The 21,964-nt window shown below is 40.3% G+C and overlaps 1 protein-coding gene across 5 annotated transcripts in view; it reads left to right on the top strand.

Moving 5' to 3' along the window:
- The window catches only part of amph (amphiphysin), a 31,478-nt gene extending 11,989 nt beyond the window's left edge, over positions 1-19,489 (top strand). For 2 of the 5 annotated variants that reach the window (XM_018679091.2, XM_051069768.1), the window contains 23 exons: positions 665-738; positions 2,082-2,162; positions 2,683-2,737; positions 3,154-3,248; positions 4,406-4,501; positions 4,584-4,691; positions 4,807-4,892; positions 6,025-6,100; positions 6,424-6,506; positions 6,687-6,825; positions 9,992-10,111; positions 10,204-10,287; positions 10,561-10,587; positions 10,779-10,802; positions 11,255-11,503; positions 13,420-13,449; positions 13,780-13,821; positions 14,190-14,498; positions 15,249-15,290; positions 15,849-15,899; positions 16,662-16,850; positions 18,085-18,186; positions 18,311-19,489. In XM_018679091.2, the coding sequence (XP_018534607.1) occupies positions 670-738; positions 2,082-2,162; positions 2,683-2,737; positions 3,154-3,248; positions 4,406-4,501; positions 4,584-4,691; positions 4,807-4,892; positions 6,025-6,100; positions 6,424-6,506; positions 6,687-6,825; positions 9,992-10,111; positions 10,204-10,287; positions 10,561-10,587; positions 10,779-10,802; positions 11,255-11,503; positions 13,420-13,449; positions 13,780-13,821; positions 14,190-14,498; positions 15,249-15,290; positions 15,849-15,899; positions 16,662-16,850; positions 18,085-18,186; positions 18,311-18,415 (2,262 nt within the window). In that variant the 5' untranslated portion in view covers positions 665-669 and the 3' untranslated portion in view covers positions 18,416-19,489. Of the gene's footprint in view, positions 1-563; positions 739-2,081; positions 2,163-2,682; positions 2,738-3,153; positions 3,249-4,405; positions 4,502-4,583; positions 4,692-4,806; positions 4,893-6,024; positions 6,101-6,423; positions 6,507-6,686; positions 6,826-9,991; positions 10,112-10,203; positions 10,288-10,560; positions 10,588-10,778; positions 10,803-11,254; positions 11,504-13,419; positions 13,450-13,779; positions 13,822-14,189; positions 14,499-15,248; positions 15,291-15,848; positions 15,900-16,661; positions 16,851-18,084; positions 18,187-18,310 lie in introns of those variants that run through there. The other 3 variants (XM_018679093.2, XM_018679092.2, XM_018679095.2) reach the window with 3 other exon arrangements.
- The last annotated feature ends 2,475 nt before the right edge of the window (positions 19,490-21,964 follow it).

Here is a 21,964-nt window from a genome sequence, read left to right as displayed (position 1 = left end):
TTTAAAATCACATATGTTTGGCTCTCACATCATTTCTAAAGTCCATTTTTAATTTCTGTTTCTTTTGAACAAATGTCCTTCTTTATTAAAAAATATGATTCATCTGATTCTTCAGATAAATTCAGCACCAAAATTAAAACATGACATTTAATTAATGTGAAGAAACATCTATTTTTAAATTGCCTTCTGTTTGATGAAGTTCTCATTGATCATTTCCTGCTGTTTACGGGACAATCAGAAAAAAATGAACCCAAAAGTAAGACGTGTATAATCCACCTGCACAGCTTCAGCCCCCAGAGACAGATTACCTGCTGAGACACTAAAAATATCCACAGCCACACATGATGACTTTATCTGCACTGAATATATTCACATTTACCGTCACCCTGACTCCTCATTCATCACATTTACATCTGCACATTTATTTACTCACACTGAAAATAACCTGAAATACTGCGTCTGATTTAATCCAAACAAAGAGGAGGTGAAACGATCCAATCAGCTGACTGTAGCTTTAAGAACCGCCCCCTCCACAGACACACACACACACACACACACACACACACCTCCCCTCCCCCCGTCAGCCCTCTCTCTCTCTCTCTCTCTCTCTCTCTCTCTCTCTCTCTCTCTCGCTGTTAATCCGCCTCTCGCTCTCTCTCTGCAGTTATCATGGCGGAAATCAAAACGGGAATCTTCGCTAAAAACGTGCAGAAACGTCTGAACCGGGCGCAGGAGAAGGTAGGAGCTGAGGAGGAGGAGGGTGGAGGGATGAGGGCGGCGGGTGGAGGACGGATGGAGTCTGACAGGGTGGATGTGCAGCTGGTTGGAGGTTGCGGGCCTGTGCAGCGTCTCTCTTCTTATTAATCTTATCTGATATTTGTGTTGGTTTTTATTGATCAGCGGATACCGATCCGCACTGAGATGGTGACATCATGATGTTTCTGATAAAATCTGCTCCTAAAAACAGTAAAATCATCAGAAACGGAGGCAGAGCATTTTGATTGGCTGAAACTGATGGCGGATTAACGCTGATCGGAACACCTCGTGATGACGTCACACGTGCCGTGAAACATGTTAGGCATGAATGTTGTGTTTTAAAAGACTGAGGTGTTTTCCTGCTCCAAGGTCGACAGGTATCTGTGTGTGTGATTGTCGGGGGGGATGCCCTGTCTGATGCGTGATGACGTCATTTCTGACGTCAGGTCAGCTACCTGCACTTAGCTGATTTGCAGGTGCCATAGAAAAAATAGTTACAGTTAGTTACAGTTAGTTATACTGGCTGATCCATGTGGTTTCTGTGGTGTTCTGTATGGACCGGCTGTCCACATCAATATATTTCTACATATGTACTGAGCATACGCAGCAGCTACACACACACACTGAATACATGTCACTGTAGGTCTACTGTCAGTCAGCCTCATCTGAAATTAATTATTTATCATGATCCAGTTTTAGTTTGATAAACCACTGTCCATGGTGCTGAAACGTGACCTGGTTCTGAGGGTGAGGACTGTCCATGGTGCTGGTGTTACAAATGTTAGACCTGAACAGGTGGTTCTATGAAATACTTTGATAAATTGTTTCTAAGTGTTTATGTGAGTTTTATTTTCCTTGAGCTTTGTGGCTCCATTTATTATTTGACATTAGTGAATTGATTTGTTCACCTTATCTCAGTCAGACCTTTTTCATATTTTTTCTGTCTTTGAGCAGATCACTTGGTAATACTTCACAGAGAGAAGAGTTTTTGTTGTAGATGGTTTCATCCAGCTCATAGTAACATTGTGTGACATTTTATGTTAGTAAAATCTGTTTCCCTCAGCAAGAACATGAATGCCTTTGTGCTGCATTCAGGGACACATTCAGCAGGTTGATCTAAGGTGTTGTTGGGTTTCATCCAGAAATACAACCCAGACAGTCAGCCCATTAAATAGTAATCACATGGTGGAGTTGCTGAGCCAAGATGCTTCACAGCTCAGAGTTTAGTCTTTTTTTAAACAACAGAGAAAAGTGAACTATCTTGAGTTTCTGTGTAATAGAATGTCAGCAGTGCTAAAGTTATATAGTGTAATATTTTTTCTCAGGTGCTGCAGAAGCTGGGAAAAGCAGATGAGACCAAAGATGAACAGTTTGAACAAGTGGTCATTAACTTCAGGAGACAAGAGGTGAGAGATGTCAATATATCATCAAATCCCAACATTAGGTTTTGTGTGAACAAGCTTCAGCTGGACATCGAATAGATAAATTCAGTAAAACAAACTCACCTGAGCACCAGCTGTTTGCAGACCACACTCCACCACTCACAATCCAGTTCTAACAACTGTTGATATTTCAGTCTGGACCAAAGAGGTGACTACTATGAGGTCCAGGTATCTACATATGTTAGACTTCCTCCACAGGGAGCAAAATTACTGGCTTTGGCTCTGTTATTAATACAAATATACAAATATCACCAATATATACAATCTAGTTTCAGCAGTAATGCTGCTGAAACTGGATTCCTCAGTTTAGTTTGTGTTCAGTCAGTCTGCAGTGACACTGAGCTCCATCAGCGGTGTTTCCTTCAGCATCCACACTCACTGTGTTTCTTGACTTGAGCTCAACTGCAGCTTCACCGGTCCAAGAGAAAAACACCTGGAAACAATTCTGAAAGTAAAACTACTGATGTCTGTGTGTGTGTGTTAGTCTGAAGGCTCTCGGCTGCAGAGGGAGATGAAGGCCTACATGTCTGCTATTAAAGGTGAGGAAGAGTGTTTTATCATATCAAATATCATGTCAAACAAATAATTTATTACACATTTATCATAAACAGTTCTGTGGGAATTTGTTTTTAAGTAAAACAGTTTTTATTTCTCAGTAAATTTAATCAAAACGCAGTGAAGAGTAAAAACCTAAATCAAATCAGTATTTGCTGTGACCCCTCCTCTATATTGTATTATTTTTTATGATTCTGGATCAATCAGCCGCGTCCAGATTAATCAGAAGAATCTGAACAGTTCTGTCTATTGAACGTGTCCTGTATATGATATACTCTACTACACATACTGTTTATCATACATCATATTTTCATTAAAGTCTGCCCCACATCCTTTTAACTAAGTAGGCAAAAGCTAAATCACCATGACAATGTCTACGACTGTGTTTTTGTTCCTGTAGGGATGCAGCAGGCCTCCATCAACCTGACCCAATCTCTACATGAAGTTTATGAACCAGACTGGCATGGAAAAGATGACGTCATGACCATTGGGAAGGTGAGAGTTGTAAAAACACCTACATGACATAATGAAACCTGAATGCATCACACCTGGACACAGGTGTCACACACAGGTGTCCAGGTGTGAGGCACAGTCTCAGTTTGAACAGGATTTAAAGTCACCTGGACTTCTTTTAAGTTTTCTCGAAAATGTTTCACTTCTTATCTGAATCTCATCTGAAGGATCACATGGGTCGAGGTGTAAATGGGAGTCAGAAAATAGTGAGAGAAGAACATAGCATAACATGGGTTCCATATAAAACGTAAGGTGATGCCAATAATACAGCAGTAGTAATGATAGTAGTGATAATTAAAGTATTAACTGCTAACACAGCAATACAACTAATGGCAGTGTAAGTCATTTCTAATTCTAGCAGCAGCAGAGTGGAGTTGTAGCAGCAGCAGGAGACTTGTCATCACAGATCAGACTCTACAGCTCCAGAGGCAGAAATACCTGTAGAAAGAGACAGAAGAGGAGAGAGAGACGGGAGAGCACAATACTACAGGAAAGGGGAGATACTGAGTTAGTAACATGTATTTATGGGATATGAATCCATTCTGATGGAGAGAGAGAGAGAGAGAGAGAGAGAGAGACAGAGAAGCTCAGTGCATCATGGGAGATCTCCCTGCAGTCTAGGCCTATAGCAGCATAACTAAGGGATGGTTCAAACTTGAGTCAACCCTAACTATAAGCTTTGTCAAAGAGGAAAGTTTTAAGCCGACTCTTAAAGGTACAGAGGGTGTCTGCCTTCCGGACCGAAACTAGGAGAAGGTTCCACGGTAGAGGAGCCTGATAACTGAAGGCTCTGCCTCCCATTCTAGTCTTGGAAACTCTGGGAACCACCAGTAAACCAGCATTCTGAGAGCGCAGAATCCTAGTGGGATTGTAGGGGACTATGAGATCTTTAAGGTAAAATGGAGCCTGACCATTAAGGGCTTTGTAAGTGAGGAGGAGGATTTTGAATTCTATTCTGGATTTGACTGGGAGCCAATGTAGAGATGTTATAGATGGCTGATAGTTGGAACCACCTCCTCTGTTCAGAGATGGCTGTTCCAGATGGACATAGATGTCTTCCCTCACTCCTAAGCGGGTACCTGGGCATGCTGACCCCCGATGTGCCACTGTGATGACATCAATTGTTGTGTTTCCTGCAGGACTGTGATGCACTGTGGGAAGACTTTCATAACAAACTGGTGGACTCAACGCTGCTGAACCTGGATGCGTACCTGCAACAGTTCCCAGATCTCAAGGTGAAAAATACTTTGCCTTTTTATCAAATAAACTTGAAACTTTGATCTGAACTCTGAAAACTGAAACTGTTGGATGTTTCAGACTCGTGTGGCCAAGAGAAGTCGGAAACTCATTGATTACGACAGTGCTCGTCACCACGTAGAAACTCTGCAGGCGTCTGGGATCAAGAATGACCGCAAGATGATGAAGGTGAGTCCACTCGCCTGTGACTGTGTACCACCTGTTCATGTGACACAGAACAGTATAGTCATATATGTCACCTGTCCAGGTGTTGCCTGAAGTTAAACACTGTTTTTGTTTTCAGGCAGAGGAAGAGCTGAAAAAAGCCCAGAGGGTGTTTGATGAGTTGAACGTGGGTCTGCAAGATGAACTGCCGACTCTCTGGGATAGGTGAGCCAGATCACAGTCTCATGTGCACTGCGAGCCCATAAAAGGCCAAAAGATGCTGCAGTTGTGTCACTGTTCTGTAAACCCAGCTGCCTCCTCCTCCTCTGATGGATTCATTTTTTAAATGCAGCATTTAAAGAAACATGAAGTTTGATGCTGAGCAGCAGCAGAATGTCGTTCTTTTTGTATTAGATGCCTTCAGGCTGCAGGGGATGAAGGGTTCTCATATAGATGGTAACAAGTCAAAGGAAAAACTAACATTAAGTGTCTTAGTCGGTTGTTTTTCCAACATGAGCCTCCAGAACAGCTTCACTGCTCTGAACACCATTCTTCCAAAACATATTCTCCCGTGTTTTTATGATGGTGGTGGATAGAAATCATCATAGAATAAAGACGATTACTCAGAACAACATTGTATTGATTTACAGTGACCCTTAGTGACCCTCTAAGGGGACAAGTGGACCCTAATGGATCATATCACTTTTTTTTGCATCTCTGCTCTGAGATGTAAACTTATATTTGTAATGAGGTGCTTATGTTGTGCAGTTGCACTATAACATCTCTCTCTATGTAACTGTTGACTGTTGTTGCTGACAGTCTGATCACGTCACTGACTTTTCTTAGTCTGCAGAAGAGCTGCTCCTCTGTTTTACATATCACAGTAATGACTAATGACTACACTACTGTCCCATCAGATCTTTTCCTCTGTCCATCTTGATACAAAATCAGAATAAACTGGACCTGCTCAGAATTTTTAACATGACACAGAGCATGATGGGAAGTTAATTGCTTCAGTGTAGCCTTCAGTTCACCTGCGTGGAAGCATCTGCATTCATTATGTTTCTCAAATCATTTACTGTGGTTTTTCCTTTGCTGTCGTCTGTTACTCAAACACAAACACTTAACATGACTGAGTCACACAAAATAAACATGATGCAACTTATAATATCACTGACAGTGCAAATAAATCACCAACATTTCACTGAGTTCTGTGATGACTGACTTTTATAAGTTAAACCTTTACAGCGTGTGTTGAGACCCACTGAGAAAGAGTAGAGGAGTTTATGAAACAACATTTTAATCATTTGACACAGCGTCATCAACAATCACTAACACGTCTCTTACTTCTCTGCAGCCGGGTCGGCTTCTACATCAGAACCTACAAGAGTGTGACAAGTCTGGAGGCAAAGTTTCACAGAGAGATTTCTTTGGTGAGTTTTTCATTTGTGTTTGATAAATTACTTTGTTTTTAACATAGTCGAACAATGAAAAGGTTTTAGAGCTTCTTTGAATCTTGAATAATGCAGAGGAACAGTCAGACAGATAGATAGTGTTGAGTCTCAGCCATCACAGACATCAGCTCTGTGACCAATGAGGTTAGGGCTACTTATCTGAGCAAAGGTGAGTGTTAAAGCTCATGTTTGATAGGAAGGTGAACTGAGTGATTGTTGTTGGATGTTATAGTTTTTTGTTAGATAGGGATAAAACTAATATCTATGGACTGAAAAACAACTTATTTAATCTACCTGTCCAGGTGTGCAGGCAGCTGTATGAAGTGATGACCAAACTGGGTGAGCAGCACTCCGACAAAATGTTCACCATCCAAGGAGCACCCAGGTCAGTATGAGTTTTCACCCTGGATGTCACTCTAACTTTAAATCCAGAAATGTACTATAAATGTTATTTTGTTGCATGGATATTATTATTTTTTTTTTCTGTGATGCAGGTGTTTGATTATAACAGCCAATCAGAAGGTTTAACATCATGTGAGCATGTGGTTTCTGTCTTGTCCCTCAGTGATTCAGGACCACTACGACTTGCGAGGACCCCGTCACCACCGGAAGACGAGAGTCCACCTGAGAGTCCAGATGCTAGCTCCAATCATATGCTCCGTCCTGTCTCACCTGGACCACCACGACCCAAGTCCCCCACACAGGTAGATTTAATCCTAACTACTCAGATTCACATCACAGGTAGATTTAATCCTAACTACCCAGAGCCACGTCACAGGTAGATTTAATCCTAACTACCCAGATCCACGTCACAGGTAGATTTAATCCTAACTGTGCCCAGATCCACGTCACAGGTAGATTCAATCCTAACTACCCAGAGCCACGTCACAGGTAGATTCAATCCTAACTACCCAGATCCACATCACAGGTAGATTTGATCCTAACTGTGCCCAGATCCATGTCACAGGTAGATTTAATCCTAACTGTGCTCAGATCCACGTCACAGGTAGATGTTAGATATTTTTGCTCTGTCCAAACTGGAAATATGGTGAAATATGTAGATTCTGTAAATGTATATACAATAATATTATGGATAATAGTGATTGGAGGGTGAGGTAATAGTGATTGATAACAGTAAAATTATTTAGTTATCAGCAGACAATGATTAATGTGTATTAATTTCATATATTAATTTTAGATTTTGTAGATTTTGCTATACTTAAATCAGAACTGAGTGTATTCAACTGTTTAAACTTCACAGTAACTTTCTGTGACTGTTTTCTCTTTGCTGCACACTTTTGTCTGTTAATTGGTGAGTGAACATGTAACATCAGTTGTTTGGTCATTTAACTGTTTTATTCTGTGTTTAGCGAATATATAACACTAGTGTTATATATTCAGTGGAGTTGATACCTGACAGTAGAATATGACCTTGTTTCTACTGATCATTCAGTGGAGTCGATACCTGACAGTAGAATATGACCTTGTTTTTACTGATCATTCAGGTCATGAGGTCTGACTTTAAGTGTTAGACTTAGTTCTTACATGTTTGTCAAACATATTTGGACAAATATGTGTATGTATGTGAAGTCATAGATGTTTCTTGAACACTGGTTCCCAGTTTTTTTCTCATCCAGTGGCACTGAATCAGTTTGTTTGCTGTTTATGAGCATCATCAGAAAGCATCTGTCAGAATTTCTAATGGATCTCTAAAAAATGTCACAATTCTTGTACAACAGCGTAAGTGTTGGTAAAGCATCTGTGAACTACACCAATGTGTCTGCTAAAAACAGACACTCTGGTTCTGAAATGTTTCAGTTGACTTTAGAAATATGATGCACACATAGTGGAGCCATGACAGAGAGGTGACATTTACTTGACAGAGCTGTGACATTTATATGACAGAATTGTAATATGGAGATGGAGGTTTGAGCTGTGATCTGACCCGGGGTTACAGTTGGACTCCATGTTGGGAACCAGTGTTTTAAAATATATCATTCTCCACCAGAACAGTAGAATAGAAACAGTAGAACACATAATTAGAATGAACTGTGATGCTTTGTCAGAAGCATTTTCAGTCTTTTTTTCACTGACTTATAACATGTCTCCGTCCTGTTCATCTGTTCATGTGTCTTCATCGTGTTCATGTATTCATGGTAAGTAACCATGTCACATTCAGCTGGTGGTAGTGAACCTCTGTAGTGTTTCCTCAGAGTCTCCTGACTGCAATGTATTTAAAGTTGCCTCCTCTCAGTGGTCAGATCTGTCTATGTTGACATTCTGTGACATGGAATATTATTATGCTGGAAATAGCCATTAGAAGATGGTAAACTGTGACCAATTTACTATTTCTCCATGTTTTCCAAAATGGAGATACAGATAGTCATTGAATGGATGGAAGGAACACATTAGATTTTCTTAACTCAGGGCTCACCACCCCACATTGGATCAGTTGTTATGTAAAAGAGGTCTCTTGGAGCTGGCCATATATATGATGATACAACACAGTAATAATCATCATAAACTAATATTTGTGAGTTCAAAGTACAGATTCACTGGAACAGATTATATCTTTGTGCAGTATGAGATTTAGCTGTGGTATCATGACATGGAGAGATTTGTATCTGATCCTGCCACAAAAACGCCATACCTTTGGTGCGGTTGCGCTGCACTTATGTATAACAGTATATTGTCAGTAGGGGGCACTGTGCTCACACACAGCATTACAGCACTGTGTGATGTGACGCTGCAGTCAGATTTCTACAGACAATTCAAACATTCAGTTAACGACCAAAAGAAGTCATATACATTCTGTTTATGTTGTCTATATTGTATACTGCATATGAGTCTCCCAGATACAAAATATTTTTAGTCATCCTCAGTGTTTTCCTCACATTTATACAGTCTTAAAACAAAGACAGCTACATGACTGCAACATCAAACAGCCTTCATTCTAAAATACTGTGAAGAAAAGACCCTGATCATGGTTTTATTCCATTACATCATCAGTCAGAGATAACTGCCTTTCCCTCCTTCAGTGGGTAAGGGTTAGATGGTCACTGGGAAACTGAGAAACAGTCACCAGGAAATAAAAACACAAACTAGTAAAGTTTGCTTATTGTTACTCAAAGCCTGTTGCCATGATTGTGTGTTACTTAAATGACTGTGCTGTGCTCGGACACCTACTGGTGCATTTCTCTGATTGATGTGTGGTCAAAATCAGGGTGACCAGTTTAATTGCCCTAAATATAGAGTATATTTTGTGTCCTGAAATTTGATGGTTATATTGGGAAGATATTAAACATAGTTTATTCACAGAGAAATGATGTGTGGGTTGGCACCATCAGAAACAAATAGACATATATTTCCACACTGTTAATTGCTGCTGAAGGGATTCTCTGGGGATGGTTGGAGGGCTTAAACCTAAAAATCTAGCAACGGTGCAAGTTAAAAATAGATTTGGTCACAGCTGCTGACAAAGTCAACACTGATACAGTGGTGGCACTAAACAGCATCTACTTTTCCACTGTAGTTTGGTTGAAGCTCTTACACAGAAACCATGCAGTATACTCTAATCTCAAGAGGTCTGACATGCTGTTTTTGCTGTCTTTTCTGCCACAAGGTGGCGGTGCCACTACTGTAGTCAGAGCAGGGCTTAATTGAGTGCAGCACCTCCCACTTAACAATTCTATTATAATATCTAATAACATTTAATATAATAATGAGTGTAGTGACTGTGTAGTCTTGAAGTGAATCATCCACTTCTGGCTCCATCCATCCTTTTAGATGTTGAACATTAAACAGTAAAAGTAAAGAGGTGCTGTTTGATTAAACTGCTCTGAGTTGATTTGTTGTTGTGTCTTCTCTCAGTTTAAAAAGGGACCACCGGTGCCTCCACCACCAAAGGTCACACCTACCAAGGAGGTGGCAGAGGAGCAAATCATTGACCTCTTTGGAGGAGAATTTTTACCGGCACCTTCACCATCACAGGTTTGTGGGAACCACACTTGTTCATTAATCATTCCTGATATGCACAGTGAGTGTGTAAACCTATTTACCCATTTTTGGTTTGCTTTCTACAGCCCAATGAACGACCAGGAGAATCTCTTCTTGATCTGGACTTTGATGCTTTTCAGCCAGATGAAAGTGTTTCACCAATACCACAGGTTCTCTGCATTAACTGACACAGGACCAAAAGCATTCACAATTCACCCGCAGCAAGTGGAACCAGAGTGTACATTTGAACATACTGCACCAATAGTGGTCTTAATGAAATGAAAGAGGAACAGCCTAAAAACAAAATTTTGATAGAAGGGAAGAGCTGCTTCAAAATAAGCCTTATCTGTTACTGATGTTCTTTCAATATTTACCTGTTACTGATAATAATCTGTATAAAATATATGATGATCAACCACATGAACATGCTCTGCCCCTTTCAGACAGCTGTACCTTGGGATATGTGGTCGGTGAGTAAAGACTTCTGTTATATTTAAAGCTGTGTAGAGTATAATTATACACTTGTAGTATAATCACAAATACACTTCATCCCCTAAACTTAAACAATGATTAAATTCAACAGAACAGTGTAGTAATCTCAGATGTGAACCACTTCATCACTTTTTTCTTTTCTTTTTCTTTTTTTTTTAATTTTTCAAAGGCAAATGCCCAAACAGCTCAGCCTGTAAGTATTCAGTTTTTCTGTTTGTCTTTGTTAGTGAAACCTAATAAATCACTGATGATTTTAGATTCAGTGTTTCCACAATAGTGATGTTCACTGTTGTACATCAGTATATTCACCCATTTCATTTGACTTTTGGCCTTGTTTAGCTGGTGATGTTTCCACAAAGATAAAATGATCAACAAATCAACATTGAGAATTCAGTAAATGAGTCTTTCAGAAGGAAGTCAGAAACTCAACAGGTTTATAAAACAGAAAAGTGGGATGTGTATAGATCTGTTAGATGGCAGCCTGTCTTTGTGCAACCATTCTCCAGATTCTTACATCATTCAACTGCATTGTGTCTTTCTGTGGAAAACTACCTTTCTGTTTTTCCACTGCTCTTCCAGTCAGAGTCTGAAAGTTTAGAGCAGGGAGGGTCAAATTTTAATCCTTCATTCCCTGCCTTTCCCAAGCAGGCTGCAGACTCTGGCTTCATCGCTGACTGGTCCGCAGACTTTGGTTCAGTGTCAGCAAATGGAGATGCCTCTTCAAGAGCCGAGGCCCCTGATGCCCCTGGGGCCCCTGCTGTAGGCCTGGAAGGGGTGCAGGGTGGGGCACAGGGTGTGGCTCAGGGCTGGCCCCAGGCAGATGGTTGGCAGCCAGGTGGAGACACAGCTACAGCTCCCCAGGACAGCGAGGCAGCCGCAACAACTGAAGATGAGGTTAGCAAGTGGGACTCTCAAACTAACCTCAACCTTCATCCCACTGCAGCAGGAGGTGATGAAGAAGAGACAGGGCAGGCAGATTCAGGGGGGGGCATAGTTGGGCAGGAGGACCGTAGGAAGTCCACCCCAGGACTTATATTCACCAATGAGTATGGTGAGCAGATTGAGGACAGCACAGAGGACAGAGGGGATAAGAGGTCCAGGTCTCCGGATGGTTCTGGGTCAGAATATGAAACTGCTGAGGAGTGGGGTGATGGAGGACAGGGGGGAGGTTGGGCAAGTGCTGATGATGACCTTGCACATGAGGATCATCCTCCAGTGAGTGTCTCAGAGGGGTGGGGAGGTGGAGCTGATGGTGTAGCAGCAGATTTGTCTCACACAATAGAACAAGTTTCAGTGGAGAGTAACACATCTGACAGAAATTATTTAACTGAAGAGGAGCTGTCAGGAAAACAAACTGATCTCACATCAGTTCACAGAGACCTTTCTGAGACCACAGGAAAAGGAAACAAGAGAAATTTTACAGCTGAAACAGAGGAAGGAGGTGCGCTTGATTCAGATCCTTTTGCTGAAACCCAGGGAAGAGGTGCGTTTGATTCAGATCCTTTTGCTGAATCACAGGGAGAAGGTGCATTTGATTCAGATCCTTTTGCTGGAACACAGGGAGGAGGTGCATTTAATTCAGATCCTTTTGCTGGAACACAGGGAGAAGGTGCATTTGATTCACTTCCCTCAGCTGAAACCCAGGGAGAAGGTGTGTTTGATTCAGATCCTTTTGCTGAAACACAGGGAGGAGGTGCATTTGTTTCAAATCCTTTTGCTGAAACACAGGGAGAAGGTGCATTTGATTCAGATCCTTTTGCTGGAACACAGGGAGGAGGTGCGTTTGATTCAGATCCTTTTGCTGAAACACAGGGAGGAGGTGCGTTTGATTCACTTCCCTCAGCTGAAACACAGGGAGGAGGTGCATTTGATTCAGATCCTTTTGCTGGAACACAGGGAGGAGGTGCATTTGATTCACTTCCCTCAGTTGAAACCCAGGGAGAAGGTGTGTTTGATTCAGATCCTTTTGCTGAAACACAGGGAGGAGGTGCATTTGTTTCAGATCCTTTTGCTGAAACCCAGGGAGAAGGTGTGTTTGATTCAGATCCTTTTGCTGAAACACAGGGAGGAGGTGCATTTGTTTCACATCCTTTTGCTGAAACACAGGGAGGAGGTGCATTTGTTTCACATCCTTTTGCTGAAACAAAGGCTGGAAACAGGGGGGATGGATTTGAATTTGATCTATTTGCTGAGACCTCAGGAGACAGTGGGGTTATGTTCACTGGGGATGGAAGTGGGTGGGATGCAGATCCTTTTGCCAACAGTTTCCCAGCAGCCTCTTCAGGGACTGAGGGTCCCACCTCCAACACCACATCCTGGCAGGAAGTTAGTGACAGCAGTGGCTTCAAGTCTTCCGTCACTCTGCAAAACTCTGCGTCTGTCTCTGCAACAGCAGGAGAAGGAATTAAAGATGTAAACGTTCCCAGAATTCACAAAGATCCAGAAAATTCAGACATGTCCGAAGATGAAGCTGCAAACCGGAGATTTGGAAAGTTGTACCAAGAGCTAGATACAGAAAAGGAAGAGGTACTTGACTTCCTCCTTTCTTCAGTGTAGTAGATTAGCACAGAGTAGAGAAGAAATCAGTCAAACCCCTTTCCTGTCTTCCACCCCCCCACAGACTGACAAAGTGAAAGTATTGTAGTTCTCCTAAAATCTGGATCCCAGCCTGAGCTCCTCCCACTCTCTTCTTGCTTGCTTTGTCTGCTTGTTCATTCCATATTTACATTTTTTTTTTTACATTTTTTTTACAACTCATTTATTTTACCCAAATGCTTCTAATACTAACTTGTTTCTGTGATTTTATTCAGGTGACCAGTGCATTTAATGGATTTTCACAGGTAATTTTTCAAAGTAAATTTATATTTGCACAAAATAGTAAATTTACAGTTTATAGAGATGGATTAAGCTACTCTGATATCAGTGTTTGGTATTCCTCACATCTAATCCAGTCCATATTTTGACCAATGCTTTTATCTAGTCAAATGTCATATCCCAATTTCCTGTTTCTTAACGTACTGTTTGTCATAGTCTAATCTCCTAACATCCCAAATCTTAATGTTCTTGAAATACTCTTCCCTCTCTTCTGTTAATGTTAAATGATGCTATATGTGGCTCTTGATCTGAAGCTCTAATTATTCCTTTCCATTTTTAACTTGTGCACTCTGAAGGATGCTTCCGCCTCATCATTTTTTGCTGATTTTGATAAGATGGTGAGTTTTAAGTTTTCAGTATACTATGGGCAATATTTTATTCAAAATAACATATAAGATATGGAATGTTGCATACGTTTTTCTGATTTATTGTTATGTTGTTTATCTGATAATTTGTTTGTCATGGATTTTTGTAAACATTTTTACCAAATGTATTTCTTCTCTTTATTTGATCAGTTTTTTTTTTTGAAAATGTAAACTTTTATGATGTGTGACATGAAGAAAATGTGCTGACATGAAGCCTCATGAATTTACACAGGTGGAAGCTCTTGTTACAAGCCTTTTATTAAATTTCATGTGAAATGTCAGTGGCCAAAGTGCCACATTTGAAATATTTGAGGGCTGATCACCGTCTTCCTTTGCAAAAGAACGAAGTTAATGCTGAATCAACTGAGGCTCCTGAAGCCTCAGAGATACAAGCTGTCGAGGAACAAAACAAATCTGCAACCTCCCCCCCTGCTGGAGACGAACCTATAGCCTCCCCTCCTGGAGGAGAGGTGGATGAACATCCAGCTCCACCTGCTGGTGAGGTGGAAGAACCTGTAGCTTCCCCTGCTGGTGAGGTGGAGGAGCCTGCATCTCCACCTGCTGGTGAGGTAGAGGATCCTGCAACTACCCCTGCTGGTGAGGAACATACAGCAGAAAGTTCTAGCAGCCCAAAGGAAGAGAAGCCTGCTGTGAGTAGGCGTCTTGATATTAACGACACTACTGGCATTAGTGATCACCTGATCATCATCATTATCATTGTCATCATCATCAGTTTTATTGTCATTGTCATCACCATTGCCATCTTCATCATCATCATTATCAGTTTTATCATTGTCATCATCACCATTATCATCATTGTTGTCTTCATCTTCATATTTTGATCCTCATCATTAGTAAAATGTAAATCATCATCGTCATCATCATCATCATTGTCATCATCATCATCATCGTCATCATAATCATCATCTTCATTCTGTGATCCTCATCATTAGTAAACTGTAAATCATTAATTTTGTATTTTCAGTTTATTTTTTTATAGAATAATGAAAGGCCACAAACTTGATCAAACTTGGTCCATGTGGACATGAACATATGCTGACAGTTCACCAATCTCATGCTTTGTATTATGGAGTGTTGTATTTGTCAACTCTTTATTCCATCAGATACTGTCTGTCCTTCCTCTGTGATTCGGACGTCACAAATGGAATCTGCTAGTTTTTCATTTTCTTATTTCAGTGCAGTTCATACATCAGTAAGCATTCCCTCACAGATGCACGTTTATTATGACTGTGGCCATTGAAATTGATTATGGATCACTGTCCCCTGACCGTCACATTCTCTGCCTGACACTGGTTTCAGAGCATAGATAGAGTTTATTCCTGTGTGTTTGTGGCAGCTGGAGAATGTTTTTCGCCTAAATGTGATTTTTCTTTCCAAAGTCGGTTGGATCTCCCAGCTCTGAGAAGCCAGAACTCGGAGAGGTATGTAGTTGTAGTTTCTGTTATTTGCATTTTTCACGTTGCAAAATCTGTGTTGTGTGATTTCTGTTTTGTTTCATGAGGAAAGTCAGTATCTCTAAAGAATAACTACAACAAAAATAAAAATAAGCCAAATATTTTTTTTCACTTTGTTGTTATTAGTAGTTTGATACTTTGAAGGTTCAGGTTAATCATTTCACTCTGTTTAATGTTGATAGAGTGTTAATAAAACATCAGAATAAATTACAGAACAACAAAATTACTTTTTAAAACTTTATTTACTTAATATTTTATTGAGCTCAAAAGTAAAAGTAAATGTTCTTGTGCTGTTTTATCACTATGGGAATTTTGTTTTATGAGATAAATCTCAGCACTCTGTATTAATTTAAAATGTTTACATTTTTTCAATTTATCTAGCGCTGAATCACAACAGAAGTTACAGCACTTTTCATATAGAGCAGGTGTAGCCCTAACCCTAACCCTTTTTCTTTCTGTGGAGCCAGTGTTTGCTGTAAACTCAGTATGTGACTGTAAAATTAAATAATTTCTGTCTGTGCACAGACTCCTCCTGCTGAAGAAGCCAAAACATTCCCAGGAGAAGCAGCCCCATCAGTAACTATCATACTATCATTATCATCATTAATGCAGCAGCATGAATATAACTCAAACCTAGGCATCACCAGCATCAACATTACTGAATTTAAAAGTAGAAACAATAACAAGGAGATCTTATGCAATAGATTAGAGATTAATTTACTTATTGAAATGAGCAACTGTCAAAAGCAAATATCAAGACTGAGGTCCTTGAAAGGTTTGTCAACAGGTTTGGATTCTCTTCAAAACCACAGATTACTCATTTTGTTCAGCATATTCATTCTAACTTTAATTATTGGCAGTGACAGTTTCAAGGCCGTCCACTTTATTTTTGTAATGTACATTATGGTCTATCATATTATTGATTGATATAATTGTGCACTAGTTTTGTTGTCTTAAGAGCTTTTTGTGCAAGTACATGTGTACAAGTGTAACATCAATATATTTGTACTTTAATGTCATTGTATTCCAAAGTTTTTCCAAAGAACTAGTTTTTCTTTACATACCAGTACACCCAAAAGATTTATCAGTGATACCTCATGTGTCTTTTTCTCCTTGATTATAAATTGAAATTAAACTACAACATTTCATCATCCACAAAACTGTTGTTTGAGAGTTCAGTTCCCTAAAACATTGAACAGAGTTGGAAATGGATTCAAGTACTAAAAAATTACTTATATCATTTTCTGAACGTGCATGCATTTATCTCTGTTGTGTGTGCATTTGTGAGAAAATGTAAAAGGTTATTAGTGAGCGGTCGATGCTGTTTGTCCCCTGTAGGAAAAGATGCCGATCCCTTCTGTGGTGATTGAACCTGCCTCCAGTAATGAAGGGGATGATGACCGTGATGCTGACATTATCTCTCCCACCACCATCAGTGACAATGGTGTGACGGCTCAAAACCAGTCTGTCAAACACATGAGTCCGTCTGGTGGAGTGTCAGGACTCCCTGATGACTTTCTCTACAAGGTAAGACTTCTTCCACATGCTAACTGCAAATTTTAAAGCAGCTAATTTAAAAAGCATTCAGATCCCCCACATTTTCTTTCATTGCAGCCTTATGCTAAAAGTTTACTTTTGTTTTTCATTTTTTTCAACAATCTACCTCAGCGTGACAAGATGAAAAAGCCAAAACAGATATTTTAGACATTTTTGCAAACTTATGAAAAAGGAAAAACTGAAACATCACACTGACATAAGTATTTGGACCCTTGAAAATTTAGCTCAGGGTCTATTCATTTCTCTGGATGATCTTTGAGATGTTTGTACACCTTGATTGGAGTCCACCAGTGATAAATTTAATTTATTGAACATGATTTGGAAAGATACACACCTGTCTATACAAGGTGTCACAGCTGACAATGACATTAGAGCAAAAACCAAGACGTGAGAGTGAAGGAACTGTCTGCAGAGCTCAGAAATATGATTGTGTCAAGGCACAGATCTGGGTTGGTTACAAACTGCACTGAAGGTTCCCAAGAGCACAGAGGCCTCCATAATTCTTAAATGGAAGAAGTGTGGAACAACCAGGACTCTTTCTAGAGCTGGCCAGTCAGCCAAACTGAGCAATCAGTGTAGAGGGGTCTTGGTAAGTGAGGTGGCCAAGAACCTGATGTCATTGTGGTGGTCATCTAAGCATCATGTCTGCAGGAAACCAGGAACCGCTCATCACCTGCCTAACACCATCCCGATGGTGAAGCATAGTGGTGGGAACATTGGGCTGTGGGAGTGGTTGACCAGACAGGGAGACTGGTCAGGTTTGAGGGGAAGTCCAATCTAGCCACTTAAACAATCTAGCAAACAAGTAAAACCTGGTCCAGAGCACTCAGGACCTCAGACTGGTCTGATGGTTGACCTTCCAACAGGACAATGACCCTCAGCACACAGAGTGGACAAAATCAGAAAATCCCCAATTCCAGGTGTGCAGAGTTAGGGTTTGGGTTGTTTTAGTGTGACATTTCACTTTTTCCCTTTTAATAAATTTACATACATTTGCAAATCTCTGTTTATCTTTGTAATTATGGGGCCTTGAGCGTCGATTGGTGAGAAATTCAAATATGTAAAAATTATTTTATTATGACGCTGTAACATAATAAAATGTGAAAAAAGTAGAGGGGTCTGAATACTTTCTGAATGTGCTGTTAAAGGTTAATATGCTCCATCTGTGTTAGCAGAGGTGGTGATGGTGTTTTTCTTCCTGCAGGTGGAGACGATGCATGACTTTGAGGCAGCAAATTCAGATGAGCTTGAACTGAAGAGAGGTGATGTGGTATTGGTGGTTCCGACTGCCTCAGTAGAGGATCAGGTGAGAAGAGCAGGTGACACGTTAAAGGTCATTAGTTAAGGTCCAGCAACCTTTTGGAAGGAAGCAATGGACAGAATCTAAACAATGATTCAGACTGATAGTAATGTTTTTGTGGTTGTTGCAGGATGCCGGTTGGCTCACAGGGATCAAAGAACATGACTGGTTAACCCTAGGAGCCAGTGCTCAAAAAGGACTGTTCCCAGAAAACTTCACCCAGCGTTTGGAGTAAGATGTGGGTTTAGGTGGTGGATAAAATGATCAGAAATTTCACACCGTTGTCCAAGCAGTCCAGTCAGCATGTAGCCAACCCTGTTCCTAAGAAAAACCTGTAGTCTTCTGCAACTGTCTGCTGGATAACACAAGGCTTTCTCTGGTAGATAATACTCTACATCGTATTGAAAGTAAAACTCATGGTAATCAATACTAGTACTATTCCCAGCAGAAGTGAAAATTAAAAGCATGATGTGATAGTATGGTGTACCTTTCCTGGAAGCGAAACTTTTTTTTCCAAAGAAAAAATATGATGTATGGGAATGTTGCAATCTCTACATGTTCACACCAACAAATGCAGGAAAAGTGTTTTGGAAGAAAACAAACAAGAGAAAAAAAGCAAAACTGCACCTTTTTTGCACCAAGTGTGTTGTACTGATTTTGTTGCTCAGCTGTGGAATATAACAGAATTTATAGTGCTGTGATCAATTTAAATGTTTTTGAGTGTGACATGAAACTCTTGAGTTTGTTGTTCTTTTTAGACATGTCATTGCTGTTACCTTTGAATCACTGTTAGTGTATTTCTGTAATATGGTTGAGTGTGTGTGGTGAGTTTTGTTTGGCATATGTGGCAATTAATTAAGTTATTGACGAGCGTGCTGTGTTTTTGCCAAAAGAATATCAACATTTATTATTTAAACACTGGCCAACAAACCAGTGAACATCCAGCATGAAAATCTCAGATCTTTTATCAAAGTATTTCAAGGGTTAATAAAAACAAAGAATCTCTCCATTATTAAAAATGTAATAGTTAATCTGTTAAAGTCACATCAAGCTGAGCCAACCAGAGGACAGCTTGATCTGATCAACTATTTACATGTAAGTGTATAGTCACAGGGAAGGTATTAATAAATCTAATATGCAATCTATGTTGTTGGTATATTTTAGGTCTCCATATCCCAACAGTTCTGTAGATCAAGGAACATGATGTCACTTCCTTTAATAGTGAAGTTGAATGTCAATGTAGACTTTTTTGTGATGTACATATCATAACCATTTGTGTCATGATCAATAAATGAGAGTTAATAAGGTATCAAGCTTTGCTCAGATAATTATTGTACAAGGACTAACCTGGGTCAGATGTGACCGTCTTCATCAGAGATACAGTCCTGATGTGGCCCCCTCATTAATAAAAGCAACTGAGTCAATATCTTCAGTAATGATCTAAAGATGAAGTCACATGTTGTGTTGTGGTTAATTGACTTGTTGTTCAGAAGTAGATTCACATCACTGACTAGGAAACAGAAAACATCGGGACCTGATAATGTGAGTTACGACAGGTCCTGTAACAGCTGCTCTGAGACCAGTGTGGGTTTTGTCTCGTCCCTCTGCACCTCCGTCTCTCTCCTGGAGTTGTCCTCAGAGCTGAGACTCTGTGTCTCTGTAGTGTTTCATGTTGGTCCTCTTCTCTTTGAAAACTCTGCCTGATGAGCGGCCGACGTTTCTGTGCGATGAAAGTTCTGGGTTTTACGACTCTCCGTGATCCTTTAACGCATCGCCGCATGCGCACTTCAACTTTAAGACTGACGTCAGACGCCGAGAATCGCGCACACACGGCGCGCTCAGCGGTGTCGGGCGCGTGATGGTGGCGACTTAATTTACTACCCCGAGAGTGACAGAGAAACAGTTGAAAGTCCAGAGACACCGGGACGATCAGTCCAAACTCAGGATCAGGAGGAGCTGGAAACACACCTGGACAGGTGAGTGATCAGGTAGTTCATGTCGCTGCCATCAGGTGTGTGGGCGCGTGTCAGGCTCGTTGTGCTTGTTTAGAGCCAGGTGTGTAACTGTGCTGCGGTGTGTTGTAGTGTCGTGTTGTTTAAATTCAGGTTGACAGAGTTTAACAGAGGAACAGTCGGTGTGTGTGGTCGCTCACACACACGGGATTAACTCACTGAGCTGGAAACACTCATTAGCTCAGACTGGATTCAATTCAGGAGGAAACGCGCGAGAAAAAACATTCTCACTCCAATTTAAATCAAAGAGCGTTTTCAAGCTGCTCAGTGTGGTTAATGTCAGAGCTGAGGAGCCACAGAATCTAAACTGATGTTTGTTTAAAGTGAATATAAAGTGGCAGGGTGTGGTGGTTTATGAATTCAATCACGTTATTGATCAGTGAACTGTGAAACAGCTGAGACAGTCAAACACAGAGACAGAGCTTTTTAGTAACGAATTTAACCTCAAACATCTCTATATGGCTGCTGTGACTTCACACACTCACACATCTCTGTCTGTTGTGTATTGAATGAGTCTTATCATGGCCGCCGTGTCATGACTTGTGTTGTTGAATTGTGTTGGAGGGATGTCTTCAACACAATCAGAGTATTTAGTGATAGTGGATAGTGAGGTTATTTAGAGACTGCAGAATGTTTGGAAGCTTTGTGAGAAATTCTGTCTCCTTGTTAAATAAGAAAAAGACTGACTCTGTTTTTGTTTGGAGCTACTGAGCCAGTGATGGTGAGGCCAGGAAGAATCTGGTATTGAGTCAGGGCTGGACTGATGTGGTTCAGAGTCTGACAGGGTTTATGTTCACTTGGGACAGATGGCTTGATGATAGAAATGTAAAATTTATGTGATGTGGTATTAAAGTTCATGAGTGTCTGTAATATGCCTGTTGATTGTGTATTGGAGGTGTCTTGTTTTGGCTGCTGTGCTTTGATTATTGATTTCTGTCTGATCAGCTTGGATCAGTATTTCTGCACTAACTTTTTCATTGTAGGTGAGTCTCATTTTTATTTTCTTTAATTCCATGTTGTGTATTTGGAGGCTACTGTGCTCATCGGTCTCTGTAGAGTACCACTGAACAGTCGATTTAAATATCATTTAAAGACTTAAAATCACATCAAAATGAAATTCAAAAACTCTCATTGAAATCATGGCTCATCACAAGATCTCTCTAAATAATTGCAATGTTTTTTTTAAACGTATTCATTTTTAGCATATTATTAAACCTTACTTTAGTTGTATTTTGATTTATTTTTAAAACTCTAATAAAATTTATCAGTGTTTGTTTGATGATGCATTGAGGTGTTTTCTGCCCTAGTGTGTTGTCTCAAACACATTTCCACCATGTCATCATAGCTTTTCAGATTCTAGAAACCTGTGAATGAGGGTTTTAACCGGACGTGACCTTTGATAGAAACTCCGTCAGCTAACATGATAAATAAATAAAGAAATAGGTTTTCGTCTTTGTTTGTTATTTTTTTTTGTTATTTTTGGGCCACAGTGCCATCTCCTGTCTATCCCTCACTCTTTGTCTCGGCCATCGAGCCGATCTAACGATCTATCCATTTCCTCGTTCATCCAACATGACCAAGTTTGTCCCCTGTTCATATGTCCCTGTAAACATCACAGCCTTTTTTGCTGTCCTCTGTCCATTTCCATAAATTCTCTGTATTGAACCTGTGTCTGCAGTAAGAAAAAGACTGTTTTTGTTTGGTTCTGCTGAGGCAGTGATGGTGAGACCAGGAAGAATCAGGTGTTGAGTCAGAGCTGGACTGATGTGGTT

This window comes from Lates calcarifer, linkage group LG4, assembly GCF_001640805.2.
Source record: "Lates calcarifer isolate ASB-BC8 linkage group LG4, TLL_Latcal_v3, whole genome shotgun sequence".
Classification (NCBI taxonomy): domain Eukaryota; kingdom Metazoa; phylum Chordata; class Actinopteri; family Centropomidae; genus Lates; species Lates calcarifer.
This window is presented reverse-complemented; position numbering and strand designations above follow the sequence as displayed.